At 38.4% G+C, this 26,757-nt stretch overlaps 1 protein-coding gene across 9 annotated transcripts in view; it reads right to left on the bottom strand.

Moving 5' to 3' along the window:
- Positions 1 to 26,757, bottom strand: part of Mtm1 (myotubularin 1) — a 139,221-nt gene that overhangs the window by 99,464 nt on the left and 13,000 nt on the right. For 8 of the 9 annotated variants that reach the window (XM_076562100.1, XM_076562102.1, XM_076562104.1 and 5 more), the window contains exons 2-3: positions 10,947 to 11,017; positions 566 to 638 (exon numbers count right to left, since the gene is read on the bottom strand). In XM_076562100.1, coding sequence (XP_076418215.1) covers positions 566 to 638; positions 10,947 to 11,009 — 136 coding nt within the window. In that variant the 5' untranslated portion in view covers positions 11,010 to 11,017. Of the gene's footprint in view, positions 1 to 565; positions 639 to 10,946; positions 11,018 to 19,999; positions 20,021 to 26,757 lie in introns of those variants that run through there. The other variant, XM_042268953.2, reaches the window with a different exon arrangement.

Here is a 26,757-nt window from a genome sequence, read left to right on the forward strand (position 1 = left end):
ACTTCTGCATTCTTAAGTCACAGAGTGACCTGGCCCTTTCAAAGTCGATTTTCTTCCTTAGCATAGGTTTATCATGAAAGAAAAAACAAAAACAACAACAACAAAAAAAAACCCACTGTATGGGAACGTTACCACAACCTTACTTAATTTCCATTTTCTGGCAAAAGATCTCCTATTATATCAAAGAGAAGAATCTTTAAGCTGTTATCATTTTGAAACATACATCACAGCTTGGAAGCCTTAATCTAAATGTTCTTATAGCCTTAAATTACAAATAGTGTATATTATACCTCTAGTTAGAAACTTTCAAGACATAACCTATGTTGTTCCCCCTAAATCATTCTCTTTGTTACAGAGACAAGAATATTGCTAGCTTTGTGAGCACCAAGCTCTTGAAAGAATTCTTAGATCAGGAAAGGCATGCAGTGTTCACTATGTTGATATGCTTAAACAAAGCTAGCCTATTTGTTCTCTCTGCTTTGTACAGAGCAAGTGAAACTCAAGCCACCTGATTTTGCTGTTCTGTTCCTCCAGTTCTATACCCCCAGCCTCAAAAGCTCCTTACCGGTAATTAGTGTTTCCCCTGGGAGTTGAGGAACACTCTTATTGAGATCCTGACTGACTCCATCTTGAGATACCTGAAAGTGAAAGAGGAATCAGAAGTGTTGATGTTATTTTTGCACAGATGGTAGAAACACACTTTTAAAGAAAAATGGAAGTTTAGCATTTAAGAAAACTAGAACAGAAAATTCAAACTGGGAAAAGAGAATCTGGGATGAAAATATAGCTCACTGGTAATTTCCCAAATCACAAAACACCCTCTATTCAATCTCTAGCAACAAAAAAATTAGAAAAATAAAAGACTGATATAGCTGCCACATTTATTAGATGTGCTAATTCCTAGTCTGCATTTAAATAATGTTATCAAAGTTTTAAATACTTTTAATTATTTTAAAGCTAACATATCTCAGTAAAATGATCAAACATGAATGAAGTTAGTGTGCTATATGGTCATAGCTTTTGTTCCTATGCAATTGCTGTAGAATTATATCACAGGCACACTTTCTGACCTATTATTTTATTAGGAACCTTATTCTAGGTAAGAGAAAGAGCAGTCTGTCAAAGACTTGATCAAGTCCCTAGGAACCATTTCGGCAAAGTCCCCATTGACTTTATTTTTCTGTAGGTCTTCTGTTTCAGAATGTCCTCAGGTATATGCCTCACCTTGTTGGAGAATGTTTTTTAAGGTGTGTTACTTTTGTTTATGTTGCATTGGTTTAACTCTGAACCTTTGTTAATGTGTCTGTCTAAAACACCTGATAGTCTAATAAAGAACTGGCCTATAGCTAGGCAGGAGAAGGACAGGCAGGGCTGGCAGGCAGAGAGAATAAATGGAAGGAGAAATCTAGAAGAGAGAGGTAGCCAGAGAAGGAGGAGGACTCCAGGGGCTAGCCACCCAGCTACACAGCAAGCCACAGAGTAAGAGTAAGATTTACAGAAGTAAGAGAATGGGAAATGCCCAGAGGCAATAGAAAGACAGACTAAGTTAAGAAAAGCCAACAAGAAATAAGCAACCTAGGCTGAGCGTTCATAATTAAGAATAAGCTTCCATGTGTGATTTATTTGAGAGGTAGGTGGCAGGCCCCCCTACAGAGTAAAAGAGTTAAAAACTAACAAACTTTTGCCATGCCAACTTGGGGCTCATATACCCATCTAGAGCCCGAGAAAGCTGAACAACAACAAAAAAAGGGATACGGATCCTTTAAGAGTTTTGGCCTGACAGTTTCTGCCAGTCACTGAGCTTTTGAGCAGCCAGTATGTGAAGTAGGAACAAAAAAACTAAGTAAAAACACCTGCTACAGTGCAAGTATCAGCATTCTAGAGCTTTAGGAAGGTTTAATGCAGTTCCTGGTCAGACAAACCTCTGAACTGCCTCGAGTTTCATGTTTGGCTTTCATGACCCAAGAAGCAGGGTGAGCCAGCTGAGAGCCGCTCAGGTGGAGAATCCAGGCGAACCTTATCAGTTTGAAAGTTTGCTCATATAGTCAAAAAGGCTAAAAGATACACAGTAAAAGAAATCAAGATGGAAAAACCTCTAAACAGGTTCCAGTGTGTTTTACAATGTGCATAGTCTAAAAGAAAGAAAAAGGGTATGGACAATCAGAAAGAAACAGTTTAAAAATAATAATAGTCTTTAAAAGAGAGAGTAAAAGAAAAAAGCCACATAAGATGAGAAATACACAGGTAGTTTGGATCCTGTATGTTGTGTTGATTGTGAAAGTTTTGACTGTTGAGAAGCAAAAGACAGCTGCTAGGACACATGGGATTGTGAACTGGACTGCTAAATTGAACCAATCTAGATATTTTTAAAATGTCTTAACTTTAAAAAAAAGTAAAAAAGTATATTTATCAAATGGAAATTAAAAAATCCGTTGGAATTTTGCTTCCATAGGAGGTGAGAGGTTGTGGATTTCTTCAGGGTTAATATGGATCAGGTTTGATCAGGCGAGACCTCCTGAAACGTGATAGGCGGTATCTATCAGTAAAGGTTATTGCTGGTCTTCCCAGGACTTGGTCATTATCTCAATTTTCCCTCTGGGACTCTAAAAAAACTTCGTCCACACACAGCAGGAAAAAGTACGGAGAAAACTATGCCCACATTCCCCAGAGGGGTGTGGGAGGCTTTCAGTTATTTAATAGGTTATGGGTGTTTGTTATCATTTAGGTAAATATAGAATATTGACACAAATTTAAAGCTATTTTTGTTACTCTGTATATATGTTTCTATTCTTGTTTAAAGGATTCTTATATATTGATAAAAATTTAAGGTTATTTTTATTACCACATGTTGTATGTATGTTTCTATTTCTGTTTGAGGTATTGTGCCTATGTAGTTCATTTGGAAATGTAGGGTGAAGTTTTAGTTTTTAAAAGCTATTGTTATAAACTATTTAGGATAATCAAGAAACATAGGTTAGTGATTAGTCACTTTTTTTTTTTTTGGTTTTTCGAGACAGGGTTTCTCTGCGTAGCTTTGTGCCTTTCCTGGATCTCGCTCTGTAGACCAGGCTGGCCTCGAACTCACAAAGATCCGCCTGCCTCTGCCTCCCGAGTGCTGGGATTAAAGGCGTGCGCCACCACTGCCCGGCTTGTCACTTTTAACAATTAAATTTGTAGATATGTTAGGTATGCTTTCCAGATCATATAGAGATATATTTTAGATAGACAGATGTCTTCAAACCTTTCAAACACCTATAGAATATGGCATTTAAAATGTTCTGTTAACTTACAAGTTTTTCATGACAATGATACATATCTGTTCCTGGCAGCACCAATTTACTCCAGAGAAAATGATGGGCACTGAAGAAACTCCTTATGGAGTTTGCTTTCATTGTGGCAAGATTAGCCACTGGGCAAAGAATGTGTTTTTTGCCTTTGATTGCTGACAATGTGCTGTGCAGACTGGACATGGAGAACCCACAGGAAAGTGACCATTGAAATTTGTCAAAACAAGGCAGGTCAGTCCTTTAAAATTTCTGCTTCACAGAAGAGTCTGTCAGACATTCTGCAGCGCAAAGAGCAAAGTGACTGATGAACTTTGCCAAAATTCCCGCTTCATAGAAAAGTCTGCCAGATACTCTAGGCCTGTAGGCTGAAGATGGATGTCTCAACGTTGCAGAGGCACTTTGGGTAACTGTCCAGGCAGCCAAATGTCTCTGCTGTTAGATCATATTACATCCTTCTGGGTCTTTGATGGAGTTGAAGACTAAATAGTTATAGTTGCAGTTTTCCTTAGTTATGATAGAAAGTAAATTAGGTGTAAAATTTTGGATTCACTAAGATAGGATAGATAATACATTATATTCTCTGAATATACTAACTACAAATGGATATAATATTGTGAATGTAATCTTTACTTGATAATTGTTATTGTATATAGTATTACTATGTTTCAGTTAAAACTTTTTCATTTTTATTTAGACAAAAAGGGGGAAATGTTGGGGAATGTTATTTTAAGGTGTGTTACTTTTGTTTATGTTGCATTTGCTTGACTCTGTGAAGATGTGTTACTATGCCTGTGTAAAACATCTGATGGTCTAATAAAGAACTAGCCAATAGTAAGGCAGGAGAAAGGAAAGGCAGGTCTCACAGGCAGAGAGAATATATAGAAGGAGAAATCTGGAAAGGGAGAAATCAAGGACCCAGACAAGGAGGAGGACTCCAGGGGCCAGCCACCCAGCTACACAGCAAGCCATGGAGTAAAAGTAAGATTAACAGAAGTAAGAGAATGGGAAAAGCCCAGAGGCAAATGGTAGATGGGATAATTTAAGTTAAGGACAGCTGGCAAGAAACTAAGCCAAGTTACGGCCGGGCATTCCTAATTAAGAATAAGGCTTCATGTGTGACTTATTTGGGAGCTGGGTAGAGGGCCTCCCAAAAGAGCAAAACAAACAACAACATAATTTAATCACTTCAGCAGCTCTGACAGGCAGGAAAGCATTAATCATTCAACTCAGGCAAGCCAGGTATGGAGACGCACACTTTTAATGGCAAGTTTTGGCAAGCTGTAGCAGAATGATTACAAGTTTGAGGCCAGCCTGTACCACATAGCATGACCCAGTCTCAAAAACCAACCAACCAACCAACCACTTACAAGTGAAATATCAGTATTCAAAATCAAAATAGAATCTATAATGGTAAACGTCTGAAATAAATTGATTTGTACATTATAAAGAGTTATTACATTATGAAGAATACTTATTAAACCATTAAGAAAATAATCTACCCACCTCCCTCCCGGCAAACAGGCAAAGGACATGAATATTTCACTCAATCAACAGGAAAGGACAATAACATAGCTTTAAAAATAAATAAAGGTCAACCTTGTCAGTAATCAAGAAATAAAAATTAAAAGATACCTGCCTTTCTGGTTGATTATCTTTATACATTATGAAGTGGGAGAATATAGTAACCTTTCTGGTGGATCATATTTTCATTTTTTTCCTTATTAAGAAATTTTCTATTCACACTACATACCACCCACAGATCCCATCTTCTCCCTCCTCCCACCCCCAGCCCTCCCTCCCAAGCCACCCCACATCCCCACATCCCCCAAATCAAGGTCTCCCATGGGGAGTCAGCAGAGCCCGGCACAGTGAGCCTAGGCAGGTACAAGCCCCTTGCCACTGCACCAAGGCTGTGCAAGGTGTCACACAACCAGCACTGGGCTCCCAAAAGCCGGCCCATGCACCAGGGATGATTTCCGATCCCCCTGTCTGGGTGCTCCCTAAACAGTTTGAGCCAATCAACTGTCTTCCATATCCAGAGGGCCTAGTCCAGTCCTATGGGGGATCCACAGGCACTAGTCCACAGTTCATGGGCTTCCACTAGTGTGGCCAGTCATCTCTGCATGTCCTCCCATCATGATCTTGACGTCCCTCGCCTGCCGAATCCCTCCTCTCTCTCATTGGATTCCTGGAGCTCAGCCTGGCACCTGGCTGTGGATCTCTGCATCTGCCTCCATCAGTCACTGGACAAAGGCTCTATGATGACAGCTAGGTTATTCACTAGGCTGGTCACCAGAGTAGACCAGTCCAGGTACCCTCTAGACCACTGCCAGCACAAGGTGGGGGTCATCCTTGTGGGTTCCTGAGAGCCTCCCCAGAACCCTACCTCTTCCTATTCCCATGATGTCCTCATGTATCATGGTATCTCCCTCCTTGCCCTCCCACTCTGTCTCTGTTCCAGAAAGACCCTCCCATTTCCCCATGTTCTCATCCCCACACCTCACCCTCTGCCACCACCATCCCACTTCCAGTCCGCTCATGTAGTTCTCATCCACTTCTCCTTCACTGGGCCATTCATGTGTCCCTCCTATGGTCTTTTCCAGTTAGCTACCCTCGCTGGTGCTGTGGGTTGCAGTCTGGCCATCCCTTCCCTCACATCTACTATCCACTTATGAGTGAGTACATACTATGTTTGTCCTTCTGAGTCTGGGTTACCTCACTCAGGATGATATTTTCTAGTTCCATCCATTTGCCTACAAATTTCATGATATCATTGTTTTACTGCTGAGTAGTACTCCATTGTGTATATGTTCCACATTTTCTTTATCCATTCTTCAGTTGAGGGGCATCTAGGTTGTTTCCAGGTTCTTGCCATTACAAATAATGCTGATATAAACATAGTTTAGCATGTGTCCTTGTGGTAAGAGTGAGCATTCCTTGGGTATATGCCCAAGAGTTGTACATCTGGGCCTTGATGAAGACTTATTCTCAATTTTCTGAGAAATAGCCATACTGATTTCCAGAGGGCTGTACAAGTTTGCATTCCCACCAACAGTGTAGGAGTGTTCCCAATGCTACACATCCTCTCCAACATAAGCTGTCTTCAGTGTTTTTGATCTTAGCCTTTCTGACAAGTGTAAGACGGTATTTCAGAGTTGTTTTGATTTGAATTTCCCTGATGACTAAGGATGTTAATTCCTTAAATGTCTTTCAGCCATTTAAGTTTCTTCTGTTGAGAATTCTGTTATGCTCTGTAGACCATTTTTCAATTGGATTGTTCAGTATTTTGAAGTTTAGCCCTCTGTCAGATGTGGGGTTGGTGTGGATCTTTACCCACACTGTCATTTTGTCTTATTGACCTTGTCCTTTGCTTTACAAAAGCTTCTCAGTTTCATGAGGTCCCATTTATTAATTGTTGCTCTCAGTGTCTGTGCTACTGGTGTTATATTTAGGAAGTGGTCTCCTGTGCCAATGCATTTAAGACTACTTCCTACTTTCTCTTCTATCAAGTTCAGGTGTAATTGGATTTATGTTGAGGTCTTTGATCCACTTGGACTTGAGTTTTGTGTATGGTGACAAGTACAAATCTATTTGTAATGTTCTGCATATTGACATCCAGTTATGCCAGCACCATTTGTTGAAGATGCTTTCTTTTTTTCATTGTACAGTTTTGGCTTCTCTGTCAAAAATCATGTTAATAGGTGTATGAATTAAGGTCAGGGTCTTCAATTCAATTCCATTGGTCCGTGTGTCGGTTTTTATGCCAGTACCAAGCTGTTTTTATTACTATAGCTCCATAGTAGAGCTTGAGGTCAGGGATCGTGATGCCTCCAGAGGTTGCTTTATTATACAGGATTCTTTTAGCTATCCTAGGGTTTTTGTTTTTCCATATAAAATTAAGCATTGTTCTTTCCATGTCTGTGAAAAATTGTGTTGGGATTTTGATGGGGATTGTGTTGAATGTGTAGATTGCTTTTGGTTAAGATTGCCATTTTTACTATGTTAATTCTACCTATCCATGAGCATGGGATATCTTTCCATCTTCTGATATCTTCTTTGATTTTTTTTCAGAGACTTAAAGTTCTTATCATACAGGTCTTTCACTTGCTTAGTTAGGGTTACCCCAAGTAATTTTATATTATTTGTGGCTATTGCAAAGGGTGATGATTCTCTTATTTCTTTCTCAGCCCATTTATCATTTGTATATAGGAGGGCTACTGATTTTTTTGAGTTAATCATGTATCCTGACACCTTACTGAAGGAGTTTATCTACTGTAGGAGTTCCCTGGTCACATTTTTGGAGTCACTTATGTATACTATCATATCTGCAAATAGTAAAAGTTTGACTTTTTCCTTTCCAATTTGTATCCCCTTGATCTCCTTTTGTTGTTTTATTGTTCTAGCTAGAACTTCAAGTACTATGTTGAATAAGTATGGGGAGAGTGGACAGCCTTATCTTGTTCCTGATTTTAGTGGAATCGATTTTGAGTTTCTCTCCATTTAATTTGATGTTGGCTGTTGGCTTGCTGTCAATTGCCCTTATTATGTTTAGGTATGTTCCTTGTATTCCTGATCTCTCTAGAACCTTTATCATGAAGGGGTGTTGGATTTCTTAAAGGCTTTTTCAGCATCTAATGAGATGACCATATATGGTGTATTACATTGACAGATTTTCATATGTTCAACCATCCTTGCATCCCTGGGATGAAGCCGACTTGGTCATGGTGGATAATTTTTTTGATGTGTTCCTGGATTCAGTTAGCCAGTATTTTATTGACTATTTTTGCATCAATGTTCATGACCGAGATTGGTCTGTAATTCTCTTTCTTTGTTGCATCTTTGTGTGGTTTGGGTATCAAGGTAACTGTGGCCTCATAAAAAGAGATTGGTAATGTTCCTTCTGTTTCTATTGTGTGAAACAATTTGAAGAGTACTGGTATTAGCTCTTCTCTGAAAATCTGGTAGAATTCTGTGCTTAAACTATCTGGTCCTGAGCTTTTTTTTTTTTTTCTTTTGGTTGGGAGACTTTTAATGACCGTTTCTATTTCCTTAGGGGTTATTGATCTATTTAAATAGTTTATCTGGTCTTGATTTAACTTTGGTATGGGTTACCATTTCTTTCAGATTTTCCAATTTTGTGGAGTACAGATTTTTGAAGTATGATCTGATGATTCTCTGGATTTCCTCACTGTCTGTTGTTATGTCTCCCTTTTCATTCTGATTTTGTTAATTTGGATGCTGTCTCTCTCTGCTTTTTTGTTAATTTGGATAAGGGCTTGTCTATCTTGTTGAGTTTCTCAAAGAACCAACTCTTTGTTTCATTGATTCTTTGTATTGTTCTCTTTGTTTCTATTTTATTGATTACAGCTACCAATTTGATTATTTCCTGGTGTCTGTTTCTCCTGGGTGAGTTTACTACTTCTTTTTCTAGAGCTTTCAGGTGTGCTGTTAAGTCACTAGTGTGAGATTTCTCCAACTTCTTTATGTGAGTGAGAATTTAGAGCTATGATTTTTTTCTCTTAGCATTGCTTTCATAGTGTCCCATAAGTTTGGGTATGTTGTACATTCATTTTCATTGAATTCTAAGAAATCTTTAATTTCTTTATTTATTCCTTGACCCATTGGTGATTCAAGTGGGCATTATTCAGTTCCCATGAGTTTGTAGGCTTTCTGTAATTTTTGTTGTTGAAATATAACTTTAAGCCATGGTAGCCCAATAAGATACAGGAGGTTATTTCAATTTTTTTGTATCTGTTGAGATTTGCTTTGTGACCAAGCATGTGGTCGATTTTGGAGAAGGTTCCATGGGGTGCTGAGAAGAATGTATATTCTTTTGTTAGGGTGGAATATTCTGCAGATATCTATTAAGTCCATTTGAGTCATAATGTCTGTTAGTTCCCTTATTTCTCTGTTAAGTTTCTGTCTGGAAGACCTGTCCATTTGTGAGAGTGGGGTGTTGAAGTCTCCCACTACCAGTGTATGGGGTTTGATGTGTGATTTAAGCTTTAGTAATGTTTCTTTTACGAATGTAGGTGCCCTTGTATTTGGGGCACAAATATTCAGAATTGAGACTTCATCTTGTCAATTTTCCCTGTGATAAATATGTAATGACCTTCCCAATCTCTTTCAATTGATTTTAGTCTGAAGTCTATTTTATTAGATATTAGGATAGCTACACCAGTTTGCTTCTTAAATCCATTTGATTCGAAAGTCTTTTCCCAACCTTTTATTCTGAGATAATGTCTGTCTTTGAAGTTGATATGTGTTTCTTATATGCAGCAGATGGATGGGTTCTGTTTTCTTATCCATTCTGTTAGCCTGTGTCTTTTTATAGGTGAATTGAGACCATTGATATTGATGGATATTAATGACCAGTGATTGTTAATTCCTGTTATTTTTTGGTGGTAGTGTTGTACATTGCCCTTCTTTGGTATTTGTTGGTGTGGGACTATCTATTGCCTGTGTTTTCATGAGTGTATCTAACTTCCTTAGGTTGGATTTTTCCTTCAAGTGCTTTCTGTCGGGCTGGATTCATGGAAAGATATTGTTTAAATCTGATTTTATCATGGAACATTTTGTTTACTCTGTCTATGTTGATTGGGAGTTTTGCTGGGTATAATAGTCTGGGTTGGCATCCATGGTCTCTTAGTGTCTGTATAATGTCTGTCTAGGACCTTCTGGCTTTTAGAGTCTCTATTGAGAAGTCAGGTGTTATTCTTATGGGTCTGCCTTTATATGTTACTTGGCCTTTTTCCTTTGCAGCTCTTAATATTTTTTCTTTATTCTGTATGTTTAGTGGTTTGATTATGATGTGCTGAGGGGACTTTTTTTGGATCCATTCTATTTGGTGTTCTGTAACCTTCTTGTATTTTTATAGGCATTTCCTTCTTTAGGTTGGGAAAGTTTTCTTCTATGATTTTGTTGAATATATTTTCTGTGCCTTTGAATTGGTATTCTTCTCCTTCTTCTATCCCTATTATTTTTAGGTTTGGTCTTTCCATGGTGTCCCAAATTTCCTAGATATTTTGGGTCATGACTTTATTAGCTTTAGTGTTTTCTTTGGCTGATGAATCTATTTCCTCTATCATATCTTCAGCACCTGAGATCTGCTCTTCCATCTCTTGCATTCTGTTGGTTATACTTGCATCTGTAGTTCCTGTTCGTTTACTCAGATTTTTCCACATCCAGCATTACCTCAGTTTATGTCTTCTTTATTGTCTCAATTTCAGTTTTCAAATCTTGAACTGTTTTCCTCACTTGTTTAATTGCTTTCTCTTTGGGTTTTGCACGTCTTATCATCATAGCCATCAAATAATGCCATAATTACAAAGGTACAGTAGCCTGCTTAGTCAGTCTTGGTTTTCCAACAGCTCCTTTAGGGAGCTGTCTGATATGGAGGACTGCTTCAGATCTGAATGTAAGATCTGATAGCAATTCTTGAATAATTCTTCAGCAAAGCATTTACAAAGCAAAAATCATTTAACACATATTCTATTTAAATCTTTCCTGAAACAAGGTGGGATGATAAATAAAACCCCGTGTCTCCATTGTCTTATGCTATGATGAAATTTATGATTCAATTAAGACCCAAATGATTGTCTAATACAAATATGAAGAGAGAAATGCAGAGATACAGTTAAATGTAAAAACTGAACTTACCATTTTAATGGATTCATCCTCCAAGGAGTGTGAATTATACTTAGATGTTGATGGAGAAGCCATCCTAGAAACTACCAAGGAAGACAAAAATTCTCTATTAATAGAACTATTTCAAACATGTGATTAAAGAGTTAAATATTTCAAGAGAATAAACAGTACTTAACTTTGTAGGCCCTATTTATATCTGAGGGCCCAATAGATGAAAAAATACAAAGAATTGCCAGAGCATGGACAGAAAATGTCCATGGAAGAAACAAGTTCAATGCTATCTTTCTTTTGTTCTTGGTTTTAGGTTTGGTAGGGAGAGGCTAGAGGTGTGCCATACATTTCCAAAGTTTCATTTAAACATTAAGAAGGTGGTGTGCTAGGAAAACAGCTAGATGATAAATGATTATTAATGGCCATGTGTGATAACACAAATTTGGGCTCTAGACCTTGGGAAGCTGAAGTAGGAGGATCGTTAAGTACAAAGACTGCCTGCATTCATGAGTGAAACTATGTCCCAAATTTGAAAAAAAAGAAAAAGTTTGGGGAACACAGAAGAGGAAACAAGAGCTAAATAGTAAAAGGGAGACCCCATAGAGTACATCATGCTTAATCTAGGAAATTTTATTCATAGTGTTCAAGTTGCCATGTTAAAAACAAGTGAACAAAAAAATATTTTAATGTTTACCAATATATGACAAGTGTGAAATTTCTATACCACTTAGTTCTTAAAGATAATTTACAAGCATTCAAGCAGAATTATGAAAGGGTGAATAATACCACTCATACAATTCCCCTTCAAGGACCATTTTCTCCATATTAAGGAGTTTAATTGAAATAGATTTGGCTGAAATAAAACTCACAGGAATTATTTAGTTAAATATTTAGTTAAATAATTTTCTAGTGAAAGTATGTATTTCAGGCACATAATGCACATTCCTTAATTCAGCCATGGACAAAAGCATCATATTCAGAACATACATGTGGTGGTTTGAAAGAAAATGGCCCCGAAAGGGAGTAGCATTATTAGGAGGTGTGGCCTTGTTGGAGGAAATATGTCACTGTGGAGGCAGGCTTTGAGGTCTCTTTTGCTCAAGTTTCCCTCAGTGTGACAGTAAGTTGACTTCCTGTTGTCTGCAAGATGTAGCATTCTCAGTTCCAGCACCACATCTGCCTGCACACCACCATGGTCCTCATCATGATGATAATGGACTGAACCTCTGAAACTGTAAGCAAACCACACCAATTAAATGTTCTCCTTATAAGAGTTACCATGGTCATGGTGTCTCTTCACAGAAATAGAAAACCTTAAGACAACACATAAAACTATTTTTTAATGTTTATTGTTATTTGTGTGCATAATGTGTATGTGTGGGCATGCAAGCTGTAGTGCATGTGTAGAGGTCCAAGGACAATTCTATGGAGACAATTCTCTCTTTCCACCTTTACCTGAATTCCAGGAATTGAAACTCAGGTCATCTGGCTTGCAAGGCAAGTGCCTTTATCTGCTGGGCCATCTCAATGGTTGCACAAAACCATTCAAATGTAAGTATTTATTTAAACTCATGAAGATGTGAGCAACAATGGGAAACAAGAAATGCTTTAGTTATTTTAGTTATCAATATTAATGAAAGGACAGGGATGAAGTCACTAGCAGGTAATCCATATCTACTTCAAGGTGACTGTGGATATCTATGAAACCTTTTGAACATATTACATTAAAACAACAGGCACAGGGCTGGTGAGACAGCTCACTCAGTAAAATGCTTGCCTTGAAATCATGAGGACCCACCTAGAACCCACATTTTAAAAAAGCAAGGTATGGTATATGCTTGTAAATCCCAATAGGGAGGATCCTGCCTTCCTAGCCAGCCTGCACAACTTACTTTCTGAGCTCCAGAACAGTGAGAGAATCTGTCTAAAAACACAAGGTAGACCACTTTGGAGGAATACCATCTTCACATACCACACACATATGTACTCACAACCCGCCAACCATGGTCTCTCTCTGTGTCTCTCTGTCTCTGTCTCTGTCTCTGTCTCTGTCTCTGTCTCTCTCTCTCTCTCACACACACACACACACACACACACACACACACACACACACACACACACACACACAAAGAGCAGTCATTCCCTGACAAAGCACAGCATGGAGCATACCAACTCACTCTGGCACACCTTCACAGTGCTGGCCAGTGTCCTTAAAAAAGCCTAAGAGAAGTAAACAAAAAGCATAGAAAGAAAAACATGAAGATGAAAAGGTGGAGAGATATAGAGGTGAGGGAATCTTATACTATTAGGGCTGTCAGGTGGCTCCCACAAGTATTCAGCTTGACAAGGGCAAAGCTTGTGTCTATTTGGCTCATGATGAATGGCGTTATTAACACTCTAGTGAGTGTGTGGAAAATACACACTATCATGAGACATCAAAACAGGAGGCTGACTTCAATACTGATTTATCAAATCCCACAACACTGGAACTATGAACTATTATTGAATCTTAAAGATGAACTATTAACCCAGATTAATGGCACACATCAAACTCCCAGCAACTAGGAAGACAGGTTGTAGGGTTTATCCCAGTAGTTTGAGACCAGCTGGGCAATAAAGGAATAAAGGGGAGGTAAAGAAAAACAAAAAAGAACAAGTGCTGGTAGAGAAAAGAGGGAAAAGAAAAAGTGAATTAGGTGGTAGCTTTATTTAAAAGGAATTAAACTTTAACTTTTGAAAAGATTATTAACTGAAAATGAATTAATTTCAGACAAAACATTACATTGTGTTTTGCAAGACTCCTCTAACCTTATGAACATGTGCCACAAAATATTATTCTTAGACATAATAGCAGAAGGGGAAGATGAACTCAAAAGGGCTGATCAGATGCACCTGCCTGTATGTAGCTGGAGGGCTTCTCTCCAGGTCCCACCAAGCCCCCATAGTCCTACAACCCATGTATAAAATAATCACTCAGACGCTTATATTACTTATAAACTGTATGGCCATGGCAGGATTCTTGTTATCTACTTCTTTTTTCTTAAATTAACCCATTGCTATTAATCTATAAGTTGCCACGTGGCTCGTGGCTTACCAGTACCTTACATCTCACTTGTCATGGCAGGGGCTGGCAGGTCTCTCCCTCGGCCTTCCTGTGACCCTCAATTCTCCTCTCTGTTAGTCCTGCCTATATTTCCTGCCTGGCTACTGGCCAATCAGTGTTTTATTTATTAACCAATCAGAGCAACACATTTGCCATACAGAACATCCTACAGCACCTGCCCTGAAATTATTTATCTGACTAAATAAGATTATATAAAAGGATAGAAGAGGTTCTTCAGTAAGATATAAAATAAGGTTTTAGTAATAAGATACTTGAATGTCTAATAGATCAGTGTTTTCAAACTAAAGTTATTATTGCTAAGTAAATGAAGATATTTAAAATCCAAGGCTATACAGTACACTTACTATCAACCTGTCTGCTCATACAGTATTTGTTCACAAACCATGACAAATAAAGCCAAATGTGGTAATGCATTCCTGTAATCTCAGTACTTGGGAGGTAGAGGCAGGAGGATCGGGAGTTCAGGCCCAGCCCAGGCTACGTCAGACTGAAAACACACACACATACACACACACACACACACACAATGGGGGGCAGCAAGTAGGCAGACATACAGAGACAAAGAGACAAAGACAGTGTTAGGGAATATTACTTTAAGATGTGTTACTTTTGTTTATGATGCATATGTTTGTTTAACCTGTGAAGCTGTGTTACCATGCTGTCTAAAACACCTGATGTCTAATAAAGAGCTGAACGGCCACCGGCGAGGCAGGAGAAAGGAAAAGTGGGGCTGGTGAGCAGAAAGAATTAATAGAAGGAGAAAGCTGGGAAGTGAAAAAAAAAAGAAGTAGCCAGAGAAGGAGGAGGACATCAGGGGCCAGCCACCCAGCTACACAGCAAGCCATGGAATAAGAGTAAGACTTACAGAAGCAAGAGAATGGGAAAAGTCCAGAGGCAAAAAGTAGATGTGATAATTTAAAGTTCAGAAGAGCTGACTAGAAACAAGCCAAGCTAAGTTTGGGCATTTATAATTAAGAATAAGCCTCTGTGTGTGATTTATCTGGGAGCTGGGTGGTGGACCCCCTAAAAGACCAAGGACCAACCAACAACAACAGACACAAACAGACACAGGGACCTACCTTCTTTAGTATCTGTGAAAAAATACAGTCTAAAATAAATATAGATGAAGAAAGCCATGTCTACCTCCCACGTTTGAGAAAAAAAATCATTATATGATTTACTTTTTCCCAGTGTGTCATGTGAAAGCTTTCATTAGCTAGGCATGGTAGTACACTCCTGTACTCCTAGCACTTGGACTGAGTCAGAAGAGCACATTCAAACTAGTCTGGGACACACACACACACACACACACACACACACACACACACACACACAGCTACCTGTTTCATCTAACCAATGGTATTGTGTCACCCAGAATGCACAAGGATCTGCGTTCAATTCCCAGAGGCACACCAAAAACAAACCTCAAAGCGAAAAACAAAAAAACAAAAACAAAAACAAAAAAAAAAAACAAAAAACACCTAAAAGTTTTGATCTGAAATTGTGAAATTCATCACAATTTCTGAACATTTCCATCACTTCAAAGAGAGGTCTCATGCCTAGCCATCATCACTCTGTACTCCCAATGCTGAGGCCCTTCAGCAGACAGACAGATTGCTTTCTATCTCGATAGATCTGCCCACTCTGGGCCCTCATATACATAGCATCATATAACATGGTCTTTATGTCTAAAGCCCTCTCTGGGAATTATACCAGTCACTGTTACTGTTAAAAGCTAGATTAAGCACAATCCTCAGAGATTCAAGGGCCTGGGTGATGATAAGGGTCAGTTCCACAGTAACCCTGGCTTTAAATTTTCATCAGTGAGCCTCTGTGTCAAATGTGGTGGCTGGTCCCCAAGTATGCAGAAGCTACAACACTGAGACATTGAGAGCAAGATTTTGGAGCTGGTGCAATACAAATCCAACCCTGCAAGTGAGGAACTATTTGACTTGGGCAAGTTATTTAATTTCTCTGAGCTCCTGTCCCTACTTTATTTTCTCACTGTTGGGCAAAATGAGTTAATTTAAGAAAAGAACCACTCTATGTATCTGTTAATAATTATCAGCATTTTAATTATGAAAGGCTAATTATTCACTGTGATCAACACAATCAATTCTACAAATAAGCCCTTGCCTTAGAAATAGCTGGGAGAAAGCAAGCTACTACATGGACAATGTTTGGCTACTGATGACTGAATTATAAATTTTAAAACTGCACATGCCCACAATGACTGGAACAGGAAGCAATGTGCCACTGTAAAAGATGCCCTAAACAGATCAAGTACAGAAGCAGCTGCTCACTTGGTTTACAAAGCATTTTGCCCAAAGCCTCGAGCAATAACATTTTAATCCTTTTAATTAAAAAAAATTATTGAGGGGCTGGGTTCAGTAGTTAAGAGCACTGACTATTCTTGCAAATGACCCAGGTTCTGGTCCCAATACCCACATGAGGCAGTTTACAACCAATTGCAGGGTTTCAGATGTCCTCTAGCCTCTGTGGGTACCTGCATACATATGGTACACATAAACTCATGCAGTTTTACACACATACACATAAATAAAAATAGTAAATATTTATTTAAAGAATTCTCTAAAAATCAGTGCTTTTTGGCTATCTTGGCTTTGATACAAAAACTGAAAAATTCTATATACAAACATAGGATTTTTATCCCCCTCAAGACATTTTTGTGATGATTAAAGCCAAATATCCCCCTGTTACAGAGGCTACAGGGACTAGAGAGGGGTTATGAGTTCCTGGGGTGAGTCATTGGCAGGGCCAAATAGCCTATGTCTCCTAACATCACAGAGTACTTTTCATCTGGGAGAAAAGTCTTCAAAGTAGTATCTCAAAGCAAACTAAATGGTGTGACTGCTTCTAATCTCAGTGAAAGAGGAGGTTTAGAAGACAAAACAAACAACAAAAACAGTTAAGAGAACTCAACTCACTCAGCTCACCAGTCTCTAAGGCCTGGAACCCCCTCAAATAAAAGTACATAAAGGTGGTATTTACTGAATAAAACTTAGTTTTAAGCATAACATAACCTTCACCATCTCTCTTGAAATTCAAAACAACCTCAGTGGGTCTTCCACTCTCCCTGTTCCTGTCTCTCATTCCAGCACTTAGCACCTTTCAAATAGTCATTGTGGTTACTGCCCACCTCCTCAAAAGGATTAGAACCTTCCTGGAAAAAGGAGCCCTCATTTGCAGGCTAGAACATATCTATTTTATTTACTCCTGTATTTATAGCACCTACAACTGTGACTAGCACCTAATAGGTACTTAATAGGTTAAGTGTTAAATGAATTAATTGCTCAATAACGACTTGGACAAGGATCTTGACACAATTTCACTTAAGCCAGGAATCCATGCAAGCTTATTCAAATAAATAAAAAGGAACAACAAAGTCCCTGGCTCATCAGGATATTCCCTACATGATACTCTGGGCGGCAGAGGTGAAGTTTTAGCTTATACTACTCTGAAACAATTTTCACCAAAGAACTGATACAGTTTTATCCTCTCCTATAGGCTCTCCCATGAAACAGACAATTTAAGGCACCCAAAACTCTTCTCCCACACATCTTTTGTTCCAGACCAAGAAATTATTTTAAAACCATAGTGTATACACAATACCTGGACTATATAACAAACAATTTACAACAAGTGGGGGCCATCTTTATCCTTATTGAATAGGTCTCAAAGCAGCATGGTTACAAACACATTTTGCCTTGGACCTCACAAGGACTTTGCCAGCACAATCTAAACACCCAGGGGAGGGAGCTTCATCTCCAGGGTCACCTGATTTGTGATCCATAGCCCTTGCCGAGTGCTAAATAGTGAAGGAGCATGATACTTTCTCCTTTGATCACTTCTAATGTGATTTATTACTTTGCCTTGGCATTTGAATGAACTCAGAGGTGCTTTCCCCCACCACTCCAGATGGTTGTGCGGACCTATCCAGTCTCAGAATGACATTTCTAAAGCCTGCCAGCCAACAAGGAGTCATGAACAGGTAACCTGTTTAGAATTCCTGTCTTTTGAAGACCACTGTCTTTGCTTGGAAGTCTATTTTGAAAACAAATGTCATGACGTCCAGGCAGGAGCGTACAATATTATTAGACCCAATACTCCCTTTGTTATAAAACAAACTCTGCAAAAATTCCTTTGCTAGCTGAAGAGGAGAATTGTAGATGGTATCAATCTAAAGACAATTTTTCCCCATCTCGTTGTGTGTCCCTGTGTATGAATGTGTGTGGACACCAGAAGACAACCTTAGGTGTCATCTCTCAGGAACCATTTACCTTGTTTTTCAAAACAGGATCTCTCACTGGCCTGGAGCTAGCCAAGTAGGCTAGGCAAGCCAAGGGAACTGTCTCTAACTCTGTGGTGCTGATATTACAAGTGCATGCTAGGCCACTTGCCTTTTTAACATGTGGCTTGGGACTTGAACTCACACTTGCACAAGAAGCTTTGAGCCATCTCTATAACATTGCTTTAGATTGGCGTATACAGTATTGAGTCTCATCATGGCATCTTCACATGTGTCATTATATACTTTGTTCTCATCTGTTCCCTGAAGGCACTATCCTCCCTCTCTCTGCTGGTTTCTTTCCTTCCCCTATTCAGTAACCCTTTCTGAAATATCAACATACTGCCCTAACTGTAGGCTAAAATGAAATAAATGGGCCACCATGGAACCAGGAATCCCATTGTACCCTCCTAATTACACCAAATAGTGAACTTTTCATTCAAACTCCTCCCCCTCATTTCAAACCTAGCCTCTTGGAAAACACCAAGCCCAATGAAGACCACTCTCTAGTCAGTATCTGAGTGCTAATAAATGCACAATTTACGAGAGATCCAACTATTCACACTTCCCACATGTAAAGTACTTTGACCATGGGCTACTTAGGAGACAGGAAAATAAAAACAGACCTCATCATGCCTTCAATGAAACTACTAGTGGAACACAAAAGACTGTTCAACATTTCAGCCATTTTGAGCCCATTGTGACTATCAATTTAGATTCTACATTTGCTTATTTGGGAGAAGAGCTACCCCAACCCATATAAAAATAAACTATGATGTGAAACAGTAGGGGTTTGTTTCATTTTATCCATTTTCCTTTGACCAGGGATGGTAAACTGTTCCTGTAAAGGGCCAGATAGTAATTATGCAGGGTCTGTGAGCCATACATCTCTGCTGCAAGCACCCAACTTGGCAATGTAGCACCAAAACAGTGACACAATAACTACATATTTCAATACAATTTCATTTACTGAAAAAGGCTGCTACCTCCTGCTTTAAACTATTAAGTTCTTCCCAAATGAACTTTCCTCAGCCAAAACAAATAATAACCATGTCCTTTTAAACTGCAAAATAAATTATTAACCCTGCCTTTCAGTTTGTCAAAGACACCACTATAACCATGTCCTTTTAAACTGCAAAATAAATTATTAACCCTGCCTTTCAGTTTGTCAAAGACACCACTATGCCCAACTTCAAAACAGTGTGACACGGTTAAAAAGGACAATTCTATACTCAAAAATTTGTATTTGCAATCCCAATTCTATCACTTAGTAATAATAGTCCTGCAATATTACATAGAGTGAACTTCCCTGTCCATAAAACAGGCATCACACCACTTGCCCTAGCTGAAGGTGAGGAGGATCATGAAAATGATACCATAACAAATGACATAACATACCAGTTCCCTCCTCCAACTGAGGCATTCCATGAACTCTTAAGTCATTCCTCACCAGGTATTGAGGGAAACTCTTTCCCTAGGAAGACTCAAATAATTGTCTACCCCCTCTTTATAGGGCACCACCAACAAGCCAAAGTACAATTTGATAAAAAGCTAACTTGTGGATTAGGCTTACTTATGGAGTATGGATGAGGAGTTACTTATGAGTGATCCCAAAGCAATTGTGCAACCCAAAAGTCTCACCCTGACACAGGTGACAACTTCTTCACAGCTGCATGGATGCAACTTCATCCCTTCAGTTAAACTTCGGTCTTCTACATGCTCTATCTTCTGACCAGGAAGCCATTTGTAATTAGAACAGAATAGTATACAGCTAGAAGGGAATGGTTGAGATCAGGTGAGAGTCCAATGACTCTCCTCACATCCTTCAATGGGGGAATGTGAATAATCAATAAGCCCAATCTTGAGTAGTCATAGATGCAGTGATGAAGATGATGTCTCACATGATAATCTAATCTCAGCAACTGGCTAAATGTCCAAATAGACATATGTAACTCATATGTGTTAGATCAATTTATCTTGGCTACTTCAAATCTCAGTACTAAAAGTTATCTGGTTTAATTAGAACAATAGAAATTGTAAAGTGCTAAGTTGTCTTTTTACTTTGAAATTCACTCTTCTCATCATTTATAAGAAGTTAGCTCAAAGAAGCATCTACTTTTACAGCTTTAAATGTTGCAAAGGTCTTTGGCTGAAACCAATTCAGAGGCAGCTAAATAGGCAGTCTGAATCATTTTTTTTTTTTGTCCCCAACAGCCAGTGACGGACTTTGGATAGATCCATTTACTCTATTTCTTAATCTCCTCATGACAAATACCACATCTTCAGGATAGTTGACTGGCTTTAGTGGCATGAGCTGTTAGCCATGGAACAGGGTAACTTTAGATATCATAAGCTGAAACTGGTATGGCAAATAAACTATTTAAAAGTCAAAAACTATCAGGTTACTTTTTTTTAATGGACAAAGGCAACATAGTGATAGGGCAAGCATTTAAGTAGACCATTAGAATCACCAAGGGATCTTGTAACAGTCAAATATTTGACAGTAAACAAAGTTTTAAAATAGGAGTAAGATCAAGTTTCCATCCACCTGCCAATTCCAATACTCATGGACACAGCTAATATGCTCTACGACAAAACAAAATCTTTTGTTGAATTATTTTTTGCAGTGAGAATTATTCCCCAAAAATACATGTTAAATTTATAAATAAAAGACATTTTCAAGCAAAATGTTCAAATGACAATTGCTAAGGAGTAAAAACAAGTAAAGAGTTATAACTATTACAGTAATGGAGAATGCCACTTTTCAACATTTACATTACATTTCACTACATTCCACGAACCTTCTCAGCTGCAGGCTAAGGGACCCTCAAAGAAAAGCCCAGAGATTAGGCAATAATGGCAGTCTTACAACCAGAATTAGTGGTGTGGGGAAGGGCAGAACAGAAAGGTACTTTAAAGCACATGTGCAATTTGTAGAAATAAATGAGAGGAAAGGACTTGGGTGGAACCGGCCACTGAAACCAGTTCCTCCAGGTGCTTTCACTCAAAGGTAGAAGCAAGAGCTTTTCTCTGGTTCCTCTCACACATATGCACACTTCACTTCTTTCTATTCTGTATGTGTTTCTAATATTTCAAAGCTCATACGGTACTGGACCTCCCAGCGACCTTTTGGATCTTCTTCTGTTAGATTTCTAGAGCTTCCTAAAGTCAAGGGCTATGTTTTCTGTTGCTGGCACACTTTGGACACACAGCACCCCATTACTTTGGAGATGTTGGACTTCAGCCATTTAAAGGTACTTCCTAGGATGGATTTGTATGTTTCCAATTGCTATGCATAGCTTTATCATCTTGTACATATGCAATATATTGGCAAATACTATGTTAGTTTTAATGTCATTCTGAACTTTTATGGAAACAGAGTCCACAATCTTAATCTTCTGCTATTTGTTTTTCTCACACAGGTTGCTGTGAACATCAGAGACACAAATACATGTCCCAGTGCTCTGCTCATTTCTGATGCTGAATAGTAATAACACGAGTTCTCTCCACGGACCTTTGATTAGTTTCTATGTTTCAATACTACAAATAGTGCTGTTCTAAGCATTCTTGGAATGTCTCCCATATCTGGTACATATGTGTAAGAACCACAATGGCATCCTGTAGCCAGGCTTTCCTATACTCTTTCTGGTCTAACAGCAAATTAGTTTAAAAAAATCAAATAATATTGAGAAAATAGGTAACAGATAATAATGTAGGCAAACCCACAACTTTAATCATAAGCTCAAGCTTGTCAACACTGGTCCAAGCATTTGGACAACTGATTCCTTTTCTAGGGCTGCTATAACAAAGAACCACAAAATGGATGGCTTAGAATAACAGCTAGGAATTCTCTCCCAGTTCTGAGGGTGACAGCTAAGACATGAATGTAACACGAATCTTAAAAGGTCTTATTAATAAAAAAAAAAACAGAGCCAGATATTGGGGTGAAACCTGAAAGATCAGAGAAACAGAAAAAGCCAGCCACGTTCTTACCTCTACGAAATCCTCAGCCTGAAGATCGTGAGTTCCTGTTTCCTCACGTCTTACATACCTTTCTGTGTTCTGCCATATAACTTCCTGGGATTAAAGGTGTGTGTCTTTCCCAAGCAAAGACATGAGATCTCAAGTGCTGGGATTAAAGATGTGTGCCACCACACCTGGATTTGTTCCCAGTGTGGCCTTGAACTGTCACAAGGATCTCTGTCTCCCAAATGATAGGATTAAGGGTGTGTGCCACCACTCTCTGGCCTCTATATCTAATCTAGTGGCTGGCTCTGTTCTCTGATCCCTAGATAAATTTTATTGGGGTGCACAATACATCACCACATATTAACCCTCTGAAACATCTAGCTAGCAGTCAGTGGTGACTACAATCCTTGCCATTCATTGGCTTGTGGAAGCATCATTTCAATTATAGTCTTCTACCTGTATATCTCTGCTTTGTTATAGTGTTCTTCTGTATTGGCACCCTTTTTGCTAGATACTAGGTACTTCCCTTCTAACATATCTTCATCTTTAACTACATCTCTAATGGCACTATTTACATGTAAAGTCACATTATGAAGTACTAGGGGTTAAGACTTCTTTGGGGAGAGCATATGGAAATAAACAGTTTACAAAATGTTCATGTCAGCATATTGTTATATTCGTAATAGTTTTCTCCCAACTATAATCATTCAGTGAATAGTTATTAAATTAACTAGTACTGAAATATTGATATGGATACTTAGGATAATGAAGTGGTATTGGGGTGATTATTTCTGAGACCTTCTTTATTCAGCATATGTAATTACTTAATCTTGTTTTCAAAGAGTTGAAAAGAGCCAACAAATATATACTAGGCAGCTACTAGGCACCACAATGGGAGTTTCAAACTTGTGAGGCTGGAGGGATAGCTATCTGGTGTGTGTGTGTGTGTGTGTGTGTGTGTTATTATTCTCTGTTCAGGATCTGAGTTTGATTCTGGGCACACACATTGTGACTCACAACTATCTGTAACTCGAGTTTCAGGGTATCTGATGCCCTCTTCTGGCCTCTGTAGGTACCAGGCACATTATTGCCACTCAGACAGACAGGCAAGCAAGCAAAACATCCATAAAAATAAAATATCCTTCTCTCAAGACACAAGTTGTGTGATAATAGTGTGTTTTGTGTGTGTGAATGAGAATTTGTAAATGTTGAATTCTAGGCTCTGACAATCATTGTCAGTGCAGATCAAGCTGCAAGTATTTATGTTTTAAAACTTAAATTATAAAGCTAGTTACGTCTTTCTAACAACTAGTTTTAATGTTTATGAGCATATTTTACCTACATTACCTTTTCAGGATGTTGAGAAAGATGCATCACAAGCACAGGCTCGAGGCTGGGGGCTAGATGGTTTTGAGGAAAAGGTCTTGGTAGACTCTTTCATAGAGCAAAGGGAAGCAATGCCTTCTGGGAAATGAGCTAAGTTTTAATCTAGTCTTTAAGATTAGAAGTCAAAAACAAAAATATTAAGGAAATGAAAACCTAATTGATCTTTGAAGTATTGTTATGTGGAATTGAGTGGGACTTTTGAGGCCTTTCTTCCAGAAAACAAGGACTAGGTTGTCAGGCCTATATTAGGCCTAAACCTTGGTGCCATGTAGTTGTACTTAAATCATTTCAATGGAAAGTGTCTTAGTGATTGGAACTTCTAGTGCAGTTTGGAGTTCTTCCATTTGAAAAATGTGATATTTGCATGGGATTGTTTGAATCTTGTTTACTAGTCCCTCTCCATCACCACCCTCATAGTCTGAAGGTAGATTTTTCTCTTGATAAAGGAACAAAAAAAAGTGAACATCTTGTTTGTAAATAGATATCTAGTAACTAGTGGTAAACTTGAAATGGTAGAATTCTTTAAAGCCTAATTCTAGGTAACCTTAAGAAAATGTATCTTAATTATTTTTGAACCTGTATTCACCTTGTTTTTTTCAAATATCTTAAGTTATATTTTCTTTTTCAGAGCTGCTTCTTATTTGGGGCTACTTTTTTTTTTTTTAATTGAGGCGTAATTCATAAAAGGGTATATTGTTTTGATGAGACTTTTTACAACTGTGGCTGGATGTCTTTCTTTAGTCTTCCAAGAAGGGCCATTTTACTTTTTTAGAGTTACTTTTTAAAGTCATGAGGTCAACAACTTGGACTACTATGCATGTAAGTGCTAATGCAAATTAAAGCCCAAGCTGACCTCCAGCAGCAGTTCATTCTATGTTGACAGTGAGAGAACACTTTGCCTGTTAGGATACTGTTACTCGTGGACTGAAATGCTGAAAAAAAAACCTCCCCTATTTTGTTTTTTGCAAAAATCAAGGTATATTCTAGGGTTTCCTGGGTGACCTCAACAGATAAACTGAGATGATAGTCTTAGTTCACAAATGATCTGTGTGGGGCGTTTACCCACCAACCCCACAGCTTCCCAGAGTTTTCTTGAGTGCGAGCAGCAGGAAATATTAGATAGAAGGATTTATAGCGGAGAATCTTGAGATAAACAGATAGAAAATAAAGGATAGCCTCGAGAGGGCCTGGAACCTATTCCAACGGGCCCGGACTGTCTTTGGTCCAGGGTTTTTATAGAGACGCCAAGGGGTGGAGCAAAAGACCTCCTCCCCCAGCACAGCCAAGTGCAGGCCATCTCAGACACCTGCACTCAGGCCCGTGGTCCTGATCATCCTCTATTCGGACCTGCTGGGTAAAGCCACGAGGAACCCCAGAACGGGCTCCCACAGATCTGAATGTAGATTTACAGTCTACGAGTACAGCTGACTAAGTGAGATCGCTTTCACAGTTCTGCATGTATCCCATCGGCTCCCCATTAGTCACTGAACTCTTAAAACTGGTATTGTAACATTATCACAATGTTTGGCTCCAATTTTATAAACTTTACAGTGCAATATGTGTTCCTTTTCTGAGGCAAACCAAAGGTATATTTCTCAAGGTTCTGCTGCTAACAGCAGCGTTGATGGAGGATTTTTTATACATTTGTAATAGATAGAAATAAACCAGAAAGAAAGAAGAAAAAAAGTGGTGGAGGAAAAAGTGAACACTGCAAGAATACTCAAAAGGGCTGAGAGTTGCAAATTCCAAGAATGGCTTTGCATAGTAAATGGAATAGAACAGCTCTGAACTATAGCTTACTTTTCCTGGTTTGGTCTGACAGAATGATTGAATGCTTTTGTACAAAAATCAGAGCCTTAAAAACAAGGATTTGGTGAGATTGTAAAATGGTGTGCCACTTTGGCAAAACAGTTTGGTGGTTGGTCAAAATGCAAAACATTGTTACTCTGTTACTCAACAATTCTACCCTTAGGAATATATCCTCAAACTACTGAAAATGTGCACCTATGAAACATGTACATGAAGGTTTACAGCAGTGTGTTGCTAATAGTAAAAAAGTTAAAACAACTCAAATAGCTATCAAATACTGGAGAGAAATAAAATGTGGCTTATTCATACAATAGAATATTATTAAGACATAAAAATGAATGAGAAACTGACAGATTAAATGACTTTGGTGAACCTTCATAATTTCATTTGTAGATTTTTCCATTTCTAATTTATAAATACATTTGGGGTTATAAATTATAAATGTACTGCCTCCTGTCAACATTGTATACTTCTATTTGATGATTTCTGTGTCAAACATTATATGGAAATGTTTCCAAGTATTTTCTGTATTAACTGTGAATGAATAGAACAAAATAAATTGCCTGTGATGGAAAAAAAAATATCCTTAAAACGACAACAAGAAAAATCTTGAGATAGGTCTTCAAGAAGTTTAATTTGGAGACAGTGGGAAAATACAAATTGGATGGTGGCAAAGGTAATGAGTAAGTATATGAGAAAATGAAAATCATTTGGAAAAAGAAACAATAACAAAGGTGATACAGTATGAGTGAAGCAAAAGCAATCCATCTACTTGTGGCCAATGATTATAGTTTCCATTTACTGACTGCCACCCTATCAGCCATTGTTCTAAGCATATTATAAGTCATTTAATTTCCACCAACAACCTCATTTAGCAAGTAATACTAGTAACTTCATGTGACAATTGACAAATATAAAGAACAACTTGTCCACAAAACATTGTATAGGTCAAATTGAGGAGCCTAGCCCTCTTAGTCACTAACCATTTTTCAGCAGATGATCAAATGAAAAGGATATCATGCTCTCTCCTTGAATAGGTAATAACACAGTATTAGAAGGGGATTCTATCCACATAAAGAATTTAAAAATCTGTCAGAAAGAAGCTTAGCCTTCATTTTAAAGGGGAATAAACAAATGGAGATTCCCTCTACCAAATCTATGTCCTTTGAAATTGCCTTTAGAGAGGCTGGAGTAGAAGGATAGTTGTGATTTCCAGGCCAGCCTTACCTACCCAG

Source organism: Peromyscus maniculatus, chromosome X (genome assembly GCF_049852395.1).
Source record: "Peromyscus maniculatus bairdii isolate BWxNUB_F1_BW_parent chromosome X, HU_Pman_BW_mat_3.1, whole genome shotgun sequence".
Lineage (NCBI taxonomy): Eukaryota > Metazoa > Chordata > Mammalia > Rodentia > Cricetidae > Peromyscus > Peromyscus maniculatus.